The sequence below is a fragment of the Nycticebus coucang genome, chromosome 18 (genome assembly GCF_027406575.1).
Source record: "Nycticebus coucang isolate mNycCou1 chromosome 18, mNycCou1.pri, whole genome shotgun sequence".
NCBI lineage: Eukaryota > Metazoa > Chordata > Mammalia > Primates > Lorisidae > Nycticebus > Nycticebus coucang.
Window position 1 is genome coordinate 39,102,824 of NC_069797.1, and position 13,058 is coordinate 39,115,881.

The 13,058-nt window shown below is 40.1% G+C and overlaps 1 protein-coding gene across 15 annotated transcripts in view; it reads left to right on the top strand.

Moving 5' to 3' along the window:
- The window catches only part of SYNRG (synergin gamma), a 95,516-nt gene that overhangs the window by 18,180 nt on the left and 64,278 nt on the right, over nt 1-13,058 (top strand). For 11 of the 15 annotated variants that reach the window (XM_053570259.1, XM_053570262.1, XM_053570263.1 and 8 more), the window contains exons 3-6: nt 964-1,085; nt 5,928-6,058; nt 6,978-7,083; nt 7,624-7,735. In XM_053570259.1, the coding sequence (XP_053426234.1) occupies nt 964-1,085; nt 5,928-6,058; nt 6,978-7,083; nt 7,624-7,735 (471 nt within the window). Of the gene's footprint in view, nt 1-963; nt 1,086-5,927; nt 6,059-6,977; nt 7,084-7,623; nt 7,754-13,058 lie in introns of all 15 variants that reach the window. The other 4 variants (XM_053570261.1, XM_053570265.1, XM_053570271.1 and 1 more) reach the window with 2 other exon arrangements.

Consider the following 13,058-nt stretch of genomic DNA (forward strand, 5'->3'; position numbering starts at 1 on the left):
TGTATTTTGAATGCTGATGGCTGTTTTGTAGTAAATGTTATATTAACTATTTATGTAAGGAAAAGGAATAAGAATAACATTTCTCTGAGCAATTTTGGAGATGAAAAACCAAGGCACAGAAAGAAATTAAGCATATTGCTCAAGATCCCAAAAAGCTCATAAATGACATTTCTAGTTGGCTTCCAGAGTTTATGTTCTTACCTGTTATTTTATTAGTTATTTGTTACTGAATAATAAATTAGCCCAAAGATTTAAAAAGGAAGTATTTGATCATTTTACGATGTGTCCAGGGGTCAGGAATTTGGGAGTGAGTCTACTAGATGGTTCTTGCCAAAGACCTCTCACAAGGGCTGCATTCATCTGAAGGTTCATGAAACTGGAAGATCTGCTACCAAGAAGGCTCATTCATATAGGTGGCATATTGGTGCTGCCTTTTGGCAGGAGGCCTCAGTATCTCATCATGCAGATTCTTCATAGACTTCTTGAGTATATTCATTATGTGGCAGTGTCTGCTTCCAGACCAAGTAAAACAGAAGAACAGGGAGGAACTACAGTGTCTTTAAAAACTAGCCTTGGAAGGTACACACTGTTATTTCCCCAATATCCTATTGGTTATACTGATCAGCCCTATTCATTGTGGGAGAGAATGACATGAAGGTCTGAATACCAGGAGACAGAGAACACTGGGTGCCACTTTGAAGGCTAGATACCACAATTAAGCCATAAGGTTGACTTTTAAAATATGTACTAGAATTCTATAGAAGAGATGTTTTTTAGATAAAGTTTTATAACTGGCTTAAGGTCATGTGGCTAGGTAAACAATGGAGTTAGAATTCATAGGTCTTCTCAGGAGCCTTTCTTTTTCTATTACATCATATGAGTAACAAGTCACTGGAAGGTACTTACGGTTTTAAGAAAACTAACTTTAAAACACATTAACTTTAATAATGACTTTGTTTTCAGCAGGCCTGATTCCGATGCAGCAACAAGGATTTCCTATGGTCTCTGTCATGCAGCCTAATATGCAAGGCATGATGGGAATGAACTACAGTTCTCAGATGTCCCAGGGACCTATTGCTATGCAGGTACTTGCCTCATTAATTGTTTGTTTACAAAGTTACTGTTTGTTGTTAAGTGTCTGCATACCAAGAGCTACATACAAAGAGCTTAACATTACCTTGGTCAGTGCCTGTGGCTCAGTGAGTAGGGCTCCGGCCCCACATACGGAGGGTGGTGGGTTCCAGCCCAGCCCCAGCGAACTGCAACAAAAAAATAGCTGGACATTGTGGCAGGTGCCTGTAGTCCCAGCTACTCGGGAGGCTGAGGCAAGAGAATCACCTAAGCCCAAGAGCTGGAGGTTGCTGTGAGCTGTGATGCAGTGGCACTCTACCCAGGGCAACAAAGTAAGACTCTGTCTCAAAAAAAAAAAAAGAAAGAAAAGAAATTCAAACTTCATAAGAGTGAGAAAAAAAAAGAAATCAGTTTAGAAAAACCAGGCAACTTAAATCTAACACTTTCCCAACTAAATAAATAAAGCTGGATGACTTCTTTATTTTAATTTTGGTTTGGAAGACTTTTAGAATGACATTGTGGAAAATTCACGGACCTGATGCCATGAAGTAGCATTGTACAAGTAGCACTGTTCTCATGAAGGGAATAATTTCATTGCTAGGAAGCCTTAGAACTAATAACAACTCCCACTTTTTAATGTTGCATTATCTAATCCTCATAAGACTTTATTTTTTTTTTTAAGAGACAGAGTCTCACTTTATCACCCTTGGTAGATACAGTGGCATCATAGCTCGCAGCAACCTCCAACTCCTGGGCTTAGGTGATTCTCTTGCCTCAGCCTCCCAAGTAGCTGGTACTACAGGCGCCTGCCATAATGCCTGGCTATTTTTTTGTTGTAGTTTGGCCGAGGGTGGGTTTGAACCCGCCACTCTCAGTATATGGGGCTGATGCCCTACCCACTGAGCTACAGGCCCCACCCCTTCATAAGACTTTTTAAAGACCTGATATCTCAGTTTTCCTTGTGAGGAAATGGAAGCTTTGTGAGGATACTCACAGATTGTAGTAACCTAGGATTTGAGCCTATGTCTTTGGTATGTGTGTGGTTACATAGTATACATTGAATTATCTCTTAAGAGCATGAGGGAGCCATTGAATAGTTTAAAGCAATGGAGTGACATCAGATTTGTATTTCAAAAAGCATATTGAGGCTCAGCACCTGTGGCTCAAGCAGCTAAGGCACCAGCCACATACACCTGAGCTGGCAGGTTCGAATCCAGCCCAGGCCTGCCAAACAACAATGACGCTGCAACCAAAAAAATAGCCCGGCGTTGTAGCGGGCGCCTGTAGTCCCAGCTACTTGGGAGGCAGAGGCAGGAGAATCACTTGAGCCCAGGAGTTGGAGGTTGCTGTGAGCTGTGATGCCATGGCACTCTACCCAGGGCAAGAGCTTGAGGCTCTGTCTCAAAAAAAAAAAAAATCAAGCCAGGCATGGTGGTTCATGCCTGTAATCCTCGCACTCTGGGAAGGCAAGGTGGGTAGATTGCTTGAGCTTAGGAGTTTGAGACCAGCCTGAGCATGAGGGAGACCCTGTCTCTAAAAACTAGCCGGGTATTATGTGGCTGGTTCCTATAGTCCCAGATACATGGGAGGCTGAAGCAAGAGGATCACTTGAGCCCGAGAGTTTGCAGTTGCTGCAAGCTATACAGCACTCTACCCAAGGTGACAAAGTGAGACTCTGTCTCAAAAAAAGAAAAATAAAATAAATAAATAAATAAATACAATAGAAAGATAGATAGATAAAGCATATTGGCATCAGTACAGTCAAGATGCAAAACATTTCCATTTCCACAAGAATCCCTTTGTGTTACCCTTTCTTCCAATTTGCAGCAAAGGAAAAAAAAGGTTGGACACCCCTGAAATGAATTATATAAAGCACTATACAGGGTGGACATAAAGTTCGTATGCAATTTAAATTAGTTTACTACTTAAATTGCACACGGACTTTATGTTCACCTGTATATTGGCATTGTACCTGTGAACTTGCAGAAAGTAGAAGACATTTTTATTCTATCAATGATAATAATACCAGGAAAGATCTTTGAGGTGGCATTATATTTCATGTTCTAATACTCATCTGACTCTTCATGTTCCAAGCTTTCATCGGCTCATAACCCCTGTTTCTTTCTTTTTCCTTTCTTTCATTTTTTTCCCCCTGTAGTTTTCCTCTGTGGTTCTTTCCTAAATAATAGTAATAACCACCATTTGTTTACATATGCTATTTTCTTTTTCTTTTTTGTTCTTTTTTTGAGACAGAGTCTCATTATGTCACCCTTGGTAGAGTGCTGTGGCGTCACAGCTCACAGCAACCTCAGACTCCTGGGCTAAAGTGATTCTCTTGCCTTAGCCTAAGTACTGGACTACAGGCGCCCGCCACAATGTCTGGCTATTTTTCTTGTTTTTTTTTAACAGACCTGGGCTGGGTTTGAACCCACCAGCCCTGGTGTATGTGGCCAATGCCCTATCCAATGAGCTACGGGTGCTGCCTTATTTTTATTTATTTTTTATTTATTTGTTTATTTTTGACACAGAGTCTTACTGTGTCACCATTGGTAGAGTGCTGTGACTTTACAGCTCACAGCAACCTCAAATTCTTGGGCTTAAGCAATTCTCTTGCCTCAGTCTCCCAAGTAGTGGGACTACAGGCACCTGCACAATGCCTGGCTATTTTTTGGCTGTAGTTGTCATTGTTGTTTGGCAGGCCTGGGCTGGATTCGAACCCGCCAGCTCCGGTGTATGTGATGGGCGCCCTAGCTGCTGAGCTGCAGGCCCTGAGCCTACATGTGCTATTTTTATTGTGTCCATTATGTCATTCAGTCCTCGTAACAACTCTATAAGATAGGTAATTTTCCCCCCATTTTATAGGTAAGGAAATATTCTTTCTTTAATAAAATTAATAACCAGTAATAATATAATAATAGTTATGGCCACTATTTTTTGCTTACATGTGCTATATTTATTGTAGGCACTGTATTATTCTCTCCTCATAACAACTCTAGGATAGGTAATTTTGTTTTTTAGAGACAGAATCTCACTCTGTCACCCAGGCTAGAGTGCAGTGGTTTCATCATAGCTTACTGCAACCTCAAACTCCTGCCTCAGCCTCCTGAGTACCTCAGACTATAGGCATATGCCACTATGCCTGGCTAATTTTTAAAAGTTTTTTCTAGAGGCAGGGTCGGGCTATGTTGCTCAAGCTGGTGGTAATATTTTTATTCCCCTTTTGTAGGTAAGGAAACTGCAGTTAGCGTTACCTGTTCAAGGTCACATATTCTTCCTTTTTTACATAATACTTTATAATTTTTTATTTCCATGTTTTACCATTGTACAATATATTAGTACAATAGTACAAGTATATACAACTTAAGTGTTAGTTCACTATCAGAATTTTAAGTTTAAACCATTGCCATGTTTAAGTCAATTATGCAAATAAAGCTTTTCTGTTGTGTTTAAAGCTTCAGTAGAACTTCCAGAGTTATTTTTTATCTCTAACAGAAAGAAAATGAGAATAAATTGAGATTTTATAGGTTTTAAGACCATAGTCAGGCTTGGCGCTTATAGTACAGTGGTTACGGCGCCAGCCACATACACCCAGACTGGCAGGTTCGAACCCGGCCAAACAATGACAACTGGAACAAAAAAAATGAGTAGGTTCTCGTAGTCCCAGCTACTTGGGAGGCTGAGGCAAGAGAATCACTTAAGCCCAAGAGTTGGAGGTTGCTGTGAGCTGTGACACTACGGCACTCTACCGAGGGTGACATAGTAAGACTCTGTCTCAAAAAAGAAAAAATAAATAAAGGAAATGTAAAGAGAAGCAGCAGTCTCCAAATGAGAAGGTTTCAGGGACAGGTTTCAGTTAGGGACAGAAGGGGCACCTTTCAAGAAGAAGGTTGAAGAGTAAAAGTTTTCACTTAGAGAAAATTAGCCATTATAGTCACTATCATTATCATTTTTAATGTCATATTTTGTGATTAGCTATTGTGTTATGCTATTCTTATTTGTGGACACTTTAGTAAACTTATATTGTTACGTCTTTTGTTGATTATGTATATTTTATTTTCTATAAAAGTTTGACTGTCAAGCCTTTGATTACATCAAAATATTCATTATCCTATCATATTATTAGAAAACCGGAAGGCTGGGCATGGTCGCTCATGCCTATAAACCTAGCACTCTGGGAGGCCAAGGTAGGTGGATTGTCTGAGCTCAGGAATTTGAGACCAGCCTGAGGAAGAAAGAGACATCATCTCTAAGAATAGCTGGTGTTGGGCCAGGCACCTCTGTAGTCCCAGCTACTTGGTAGGCTGAGGCAAGAGAATCACTTGAACCCAAGAGTTTGAGGTTCCTGTGAGCTGTGATGCCATGGCACTTTACCAAGGGTGACAAAGTAAGACTCTGTCTGAAAAAAAAAGAAAATCAGATTTAATTTTATTTGTGGTGTGTGTATCACAGGCCAGCCTCATAACTATTGCTGGAAATACAAAGGTATATAAGATATAGTACCTCTTCTCAAAGAGTATGGATTAGTGAGCTCAGAGGAATATAATTACTTATATGTGTATACTTCCATACACACACACACACACACACACACCCCGTCAGACTATATTAGCTGTGATTTTCTCTGGGATAGTGAAGAGAATGGAGGGGCTAGATATTAATGGGAACTTTGCATTTTTAGCCTATGTTCTTTGAATCTGTTTATTAGAATACAGCTATGATTTAATAATAATAAAAAAAGAATATATTTATATAGTTTACTAATAAGAATATTAAAGAATTTGTGGAAGTTACATTTTTCTTTGTGATAATTAAAAGGAGAAATTGTATTTTTTTAAGCCTTTATCTCTTTTTTCTAGGCAGGAATACCAATGGGACCAATGCCGGCAGCAGGAATGCCTTACCTGGGACAGGCACCCTTCTTGGGCATGCGTCCTCCAGGCCCACAGTACACTCCAGACATGCAGAAGCAATTTGCTGAAGAGCAGCAGTAAGAGACCTCTAGGAATCAAGGAAATCAAAGATACATTATAGCACTTATCTTTAAAATGGTCAAATGATCTCTAGTGCAGATAGGAAATGAAAACAGTCAAGTTGGCATTAAAACTCTCTCAAATACTGTTATAAATTTAGAGCCGAGAGGGACTTTAAATGTCCTCTGATTCAAACATCTTATTTTACATCTAGTGAAAGTGAGGTTCAGAGAAATGAAACAACTTGTCAGTCCAGATTGCACAGTTAAGCCCAGAACCAGGCGCAGGCCTCCTGATTCCCAGGGCATTACTCATTCTCCCGTATGACACTGCCTTCCAAAAGACGTTTCCTTTATATATCCAGAGCAAAGAGTGTTTTTATGTTGTCTGCCTCTCTGCTCTTGAATTACTTTTGTATGCAAAATAAAACCCTCCCGTTTCCTTTCCTTGCAAATTAGATGATAAATAAATTCACATAGATAATTTAGGAAAATCATTTTTTAGACTCATTAAATATTTTAGAATTAACATAGTGAGGAAGAGCCAGGCGAAGTGGCTCACACCTGTAATCCTAGTACTCTGGGAGGCGGGTGGACTGCTTGAGCTCATGAGTTCAAGACCAGCCTGAGCAGAAGTAAGACCCTGTTTCTACTAAAAATAGAAAAACTGAGGCAAGAGGATCACTTGAGACCAAGAGTTGGAGGTTGCTGTGAGCTGTGATGCCAGGCCCTCTATCCAGGGTGACACCTTGAGACTCTGTCTCCAAAATATATATATATGAAACAAGATTGCCATAAGAAAATCAGATATATTTAGCAGTGCATTTTACAGTTTTAGAAATGCAAAATGACATTGCTAAAACTATTAGTAGAAATCTAAATATATTACAGTTGATATGCCTGAAGCTGGTTCTTTATTAAATTGTTTTTCTTTCAGAAAACGATTTGAACAGCAGCAAAAACTCTTAGAAGAAGAAAGAAAAAGACGCCAGTTTGAAGAGCAGAAGCAGAAGCTCAGACTTCTGAGTAGTGTGAAACCCAAGGTAATACATTTACCACTTCGTCCCACCCAAGTCATACACCCTGACATGCCTCTTCTCACTCTTTCAGTACATTTTGCCACTGAGTCAACAGCCCAAGATGAGGCTGTGATTGATTCCTTTCATTTTGGTTTATTTTATCTAAGTCCTAAAGGAAAAGATTTTTCCTTTTTTGTAAAGATACTTTATTATTGATAGGAATAGGATAACACCTTTATCTTTTAAACTCTGCCACCATGACAATTTTTGTAATCTTTTTCATGAGAAGTGTTCATTTTATATTTAGTAGTATTTCATATTTCTCTTAGGACCCTCACAAGACACTTCACTATCCTAAAATATTTATAAATGAACCTTTTAATATTTTTGTGTCTGTGTGTGTCATTTTGTATTTTTGTTTCATACATTTATCAGTGTCTAACTTGGAAAATTATAAAAAGTATATGGTAAAAGTGTTAGAAACTAATATCTGTGCTTTGTTCTTGGGAGGGTTTAGGACAAAGTGAGAGGTGAAGAAATACATACATATTTGTTGTCTTTTAGACAGGAGAGAAGAGTAGAGATGATGCTTTGGAAGCCATAAAAGGAAATTTAGATGGATTTTCCAGAGATGCTAAAATGCACCCTACTCCAGCATCGCACCCCAAGAAACAAGGTAGTTTTAATTTAAGAGGTATTAAATTTTCTTTTTCTTGGAAGATGGCTTATAGTCCCAATGTGTTTAATTGACTATTGTGAGTGAAGAATCAGTGCAGAATTCTTCCTTAAAGCTAAGTACAGATTTGAACATTTTAAAATTTACAGTGACTTTGAAAGTTCTGGTTTGGATAACATCTATCTTGGGAAGAAAACACCGCTCTGCCGTCTAATTAAATGTCAAGATGACAAGTTCATTTGTAAATCTGTGTATAAATGGGTATGTTAACATTAGTAAAATCCATTCATCCAGAGCAAATGTAGTAAGGAAGTTTACCATTTCATTACCATCATTTTAAAATAATTTTATTTCTTGTCAGCTAGTTCACATTTTATTTTTCAATGTGATTAAATGTACAAATTCTTAAAACATCCATTTAAGAATAGTCATGGGTGTGATAATGCTCCTTGTGAAATTTCAGTTTCTTTACTACATTGCTTTGTAGTTTTTATCATTATCATCAGATAAGCAAAAAAGAAATGTGCCTATTCAGAGCAGTATAAAGAAATTCTTTTATTGTTGCTATTGCTTTGATATTTAGCATTGAATCGAGTCTTGTCTTTGTGTACAGCTGTTACCATAACTTTTTTAAAAAACTTAATACTTTGATATTATCAGCTAATTTCAAAAATAACATATCATTAATAGGTGCAAACAATTTTAATAGATCATTCAGCCAACTAAGAAAGTACTGTCTTCTGCTAGAAAATACTACATGAATAGTACTATGCATGGATAGTTCTATTATTGTACTTTTTTTTTTTTTTTGGTAGAGACAGAGTCTCACTGTACCGCCCTCGGGTAGAGTGCCGTGGCGTCACACGGCTCACAGCAACCTCTAACTCTTGGGCTTACGCGATTCTCTTGCCTCAGCCTCCCGAGCAGCTGGGACTACAGGCGCCCGCCACAACGCCCGGCTATTTTTTGGTTGCAGTTTGGCCAAGGCCGGGTTTGAACCCGCTACCCTCGGTATATGGGGCCGGCGCCCTACTCACTGAGCCACAGGCGCCGCCCCTGTTATTGTACTTTTTATACATGTGTGATATCAGGAGGGAAACATGTAATATTGGCATAGTAACCAGTTGTTTGTTTTTTTTTTTTTTTTTGTAGAGACAGAGTCTCACTTTATGGCCCTTGGTAGAGTGCCGTGGCCTCATACAGCTCACAGCAACCTCCAACTCCTGGGCTTAAGCGATTCTCTTGCCTCAGCCTCCCAAGTAGGTGGGACTACAGGCGCCCGCCACAACGCCCGGCTATTTTTTGGTTGCAGTTTGGCTGGGCCGAGTTTGAACCCGCCACCCTCGGTATATGGGGCCAGCGCCTTACCGACTGAGCCACAGGCGCCGCCCAAGTAACCAGTTCTTTATTTTCTGGGACAGCTTTGACACTGTTCTGTTAATTTCACTTGTTAGATTATATACCTAAATTCCGCTTCCAAAAGCATACCGAAAGTAAAACATATACCAAGATTGGCTTGGTGTCCATAGCTAAGTGAGTAGGGCACCAGCCACATGCACTGAGGCTGGTGTGTTTGAGCCCAGCCCAGGCCTGCTAAACAACAATGACGTCTGCAACAAAAAATAAACAACAATGACAACTGCAACAAAAAATAAACGACAACTGCAGCAAAAAATAGCGGGGGCTTGGTGCCTGTAGCTCAAGTGGCTAGAGCGCCAGCCACATACACCAGAGCCTATGGGTTCAAATCCAGCCCCGGCTGCCAAACTACAATGACAACTACAACCAAAAAATAACCGAGCGTTGTGGCAGGCACCTGTAGTTCCAGCTACCTGGGAGACTGAGACAAGAGAATCACTTAAGCCCAAGAGTTGGAGGTTGCTATGAGCTGTAACACCACAGCACTCTACCCAGGGCTATAGCTTGAGACTCTGTCTCAAAAAAAGAGAGAGAGAGAAATAGCTGGGCGTTGTGGCAGGTGCCTGTAGTCCCAGCTGCTTGGGAGGCTGAGGCAAGAGAATTGCTTATGCTTAAGAGTTTGAAGTTGCTGTGAGCTGTAATGCCGCGGCACTCTACCAAGGGCAACATAGTAAGACTCTGTCTCAAAAAAAAAAAAAAACATATACCAAAATTGAAAAGAGAGTGGATAGCTGAGTGCGGTGGCTCACGTCTATAATCCTAGCACTCTGGGAGGCCGAGGCAGGTGGATTGTCTGAGCTTACAGGTTCGAGACCAGCCTGAGCTAAGAGCAAGACCCTGTCTCTAAAAATAGCCAGGCGTTGTGGTGGGTGCCTATAGTCCCAGCTACTGGGGAGGCTGAGGGAAGAGAATTGCTTGAGCTCAAGAGTTTGAAGTTGCTATGAGCTGTGACACCACGGAACTCTACCCAGGGCAACAACATGAGGGGAAAAAAAAGAAAGAAAAGAGAATGGATATTAGCAATAAAGTTGAGATCAGAAAGGAAAACATTAAAAAATGAAAATCATAAACTCAATAAGCAAGTCAAGATGTAATGTAAGAGTAGATATTAGAAATTAATACTAAAACTGGAGCTGGCATGGAACTTAGAAAAAGAAGAGGAAGGTAGTGGAATGGATATTATTAGATCAACCATTGTTCTACCTATATAGCTGTCCTTTTTGGCAACCAGATAGGGTTTAAAAATAACTATTAACAATGAGGAATAATCATTATTAAGTAATAAATTAGTGTTTTAATGTTCAAATGTAATACGTTCTGTCAACATACATGTGATCGAAGCATTTTTACCACCAAAGGCATATTTTGACTTCCCCCATAGACCATTTATCCTAAAATATTGAACATACAAACTGTACTTAATATAATTTTTATGCTTCTTATTAATCATATGTAGCTATAAGAGTATATGGACCAAAATATATACCACACAGAATTAACATAATTCCAACCCAAAACAAAGAGACAGTGGTTTAGCTTCAGGGGTGTTCAACCTTTTTCCTTTTCTGGTGCACATTTGAAGAGTAAGAGTGATCTTGGGCCACGCACTGAATACACAAACATTTACAAAAGCCAATTAGCAAAGAAAAGGTCCAAGTGTACTTTTTATGATATTCGACACCACAGATAAGCAAAAAATGTCTTTACAAAATTAGCATGTGGCCCTGGGCACCTACATATATACCAGAGTATATTGTTAGTAAATATGGTTCATTTAAAAAATATTCAGAGTAGCTAAGAGCCCAAACTGAGAACCTAATTTCACACTCTTGGTGGCCATTGTTGGGAGGCTTGGATTCAATATGTCATGGCTTTTTTATTTTGTTTTTATTTATTTATTTATTTATTTTTTTGAGACAGAGCCTCAAGCTGTCGCCCTGGGTAGAGTGCTATGGCATCATAGCTCACAGCAACCTCCAACCGTTGGGTTCAAGTGATTCTCCTGCCTCCGCCTCCCAAGTAGCTGGGACTACAGGTACCCGCCACAACGCCCAGCTATTTTTTGGTTGCAGCCGTCACTTGTTGTTTGGCCCGGGCTGGATTTGAACCCGCCAGCTCAGGTGTATGTGGCTGGCACCTTAGCCGCTTAAGCCACAGGCGCCGAGCCGGCTTTTTTATTTTTTAAACAAAATAAATGAAAGCGGGGCAGTGCCTGTGGCTCAAAGGAGTAGGACACCGGCCCCATGTGCCAGAGGTGCGGGTTCAAACCCGGCCCCGGCCAAAAACTACAAAAAAAAAAAAAAAATTAAGGCAGTAATTTTTCATATCCAGTTTGCATCTTTCATAAAACTTTAGTGTGCCCTGATTTTATTCCGTTGATAACCATAGAGCTGTAATAGTAAGCATGTGGTGTCTCCATTTTTCAGATGAGAGCCTTTTTGTAAAAACAACTACTCCTTGAGACATTAGACTTAAGTAAATATTAAAGCAATTCAAAGTAGTTAAGGCTCGGCGCCTGTGGCTCAAGCAGCTAAGGCACCAGCCACATATACCTGAGCTGGCGGCTTTGAATCGAGCCCAGGCCCACCAAACAACAATGACGCTGCAACAAAAAAAAAAGCCAGGCGTTGTGGCGGGCACATGTAATCCCAGCTACTTGGGAGGCAGAGGCAAGAGAATCGCTTGAGCCCAGGAGTTGGAGGTTGCTTGAGCTGTGATACCACGGCACTCTACACAGGGCGACAGCTTGAGGCTCTGTCTCAAAAAAAAAGTGTAGTTAAAAACGAGAAGCAGCAGCAATAAAATAGTATTATTAATGAGCTTCATGTTAAATGTAGCCCCTGTAGAGTAGTTCTAGTATGTAAATAAATCTCATATTTAATGATAAAAAGCCACAACAATATTTATATCCTTTAATTCTAAAGACCTTTTAAACATGGTCAAGGTTACTTTCTGTCTTTTTTCTTTTCTTTTTTTTTTTTTTTTGAAACAGAGTGTCACTCTGTCGCACTGGGTAGTGTGCCGTGGGGTTATAGTTCACAGCACCCTCAAGCTCTTAGGCTCAAGCAATCCTCTTGCCTCAGCCTCCCAAGTAGCTGGGACTACAGGTACCCACCACAAGAACCAGCTAGGTTTTTTTCTATTTTTAGTAGAGACAGGGTCTTGCTTTTGCTCAGGCTGGTCTCAAACTCCTGACCTCAGTCCACCATCTCAGCCTACCTCTGTTCCCTTCTCCTTCCTCCCTTCCCTCCCTTCCCTTCCCTTTCCTTCCCTCCCTTTGTTGCTCAGGGGTTAAGTGCCATGACGTAAGCCTAGCTCACAGCAACCTCAAACTCTTGGGCTCAAAAGATCTCATGACTTAGCTTCCCAAGTAGCTGGAACTACAGGCATCTACCGCAACAGCCAGCTAATTTTCCTATTTTTAGTAGAGATGGGGTCTTGCTCTTGTTCAGGCTGGTCTCAAACACCTGAACTCAAGCAATCCACCCACCTCGGCCACTCAGAGTGTTAGGATTACAGGTATGAGCCACTGCACCTCGCCGTAAGCATTATTGCTTAATGAATTTCTTACTAAATAATGAAATTTAATCATCTGAATATGTATCTGTCCAAAATATGTTCAGTACTATATAGGGAAATTTTCTTGTTTCTGCTATCTTTTGGTTTGAGAGAATATTATCTCAATAAACAGATCACTTGGATTTCAAAAATCACTATTTTCCTGTAAATTATTAGTGGTCTTGGGGAAAAAAAATATTTACCTAAGGAAATTTTGGGCTGGGCACAGTGGCTCACGCCTGTAATCCCAGCACTTTGGGAGAATTTCATGAAGCCAGGAGTTCAAGACCAGCCTAGGCAACATGAAACCCTATCTCTTCTAAAAAAAAAAAAAAAATTAGCTTTT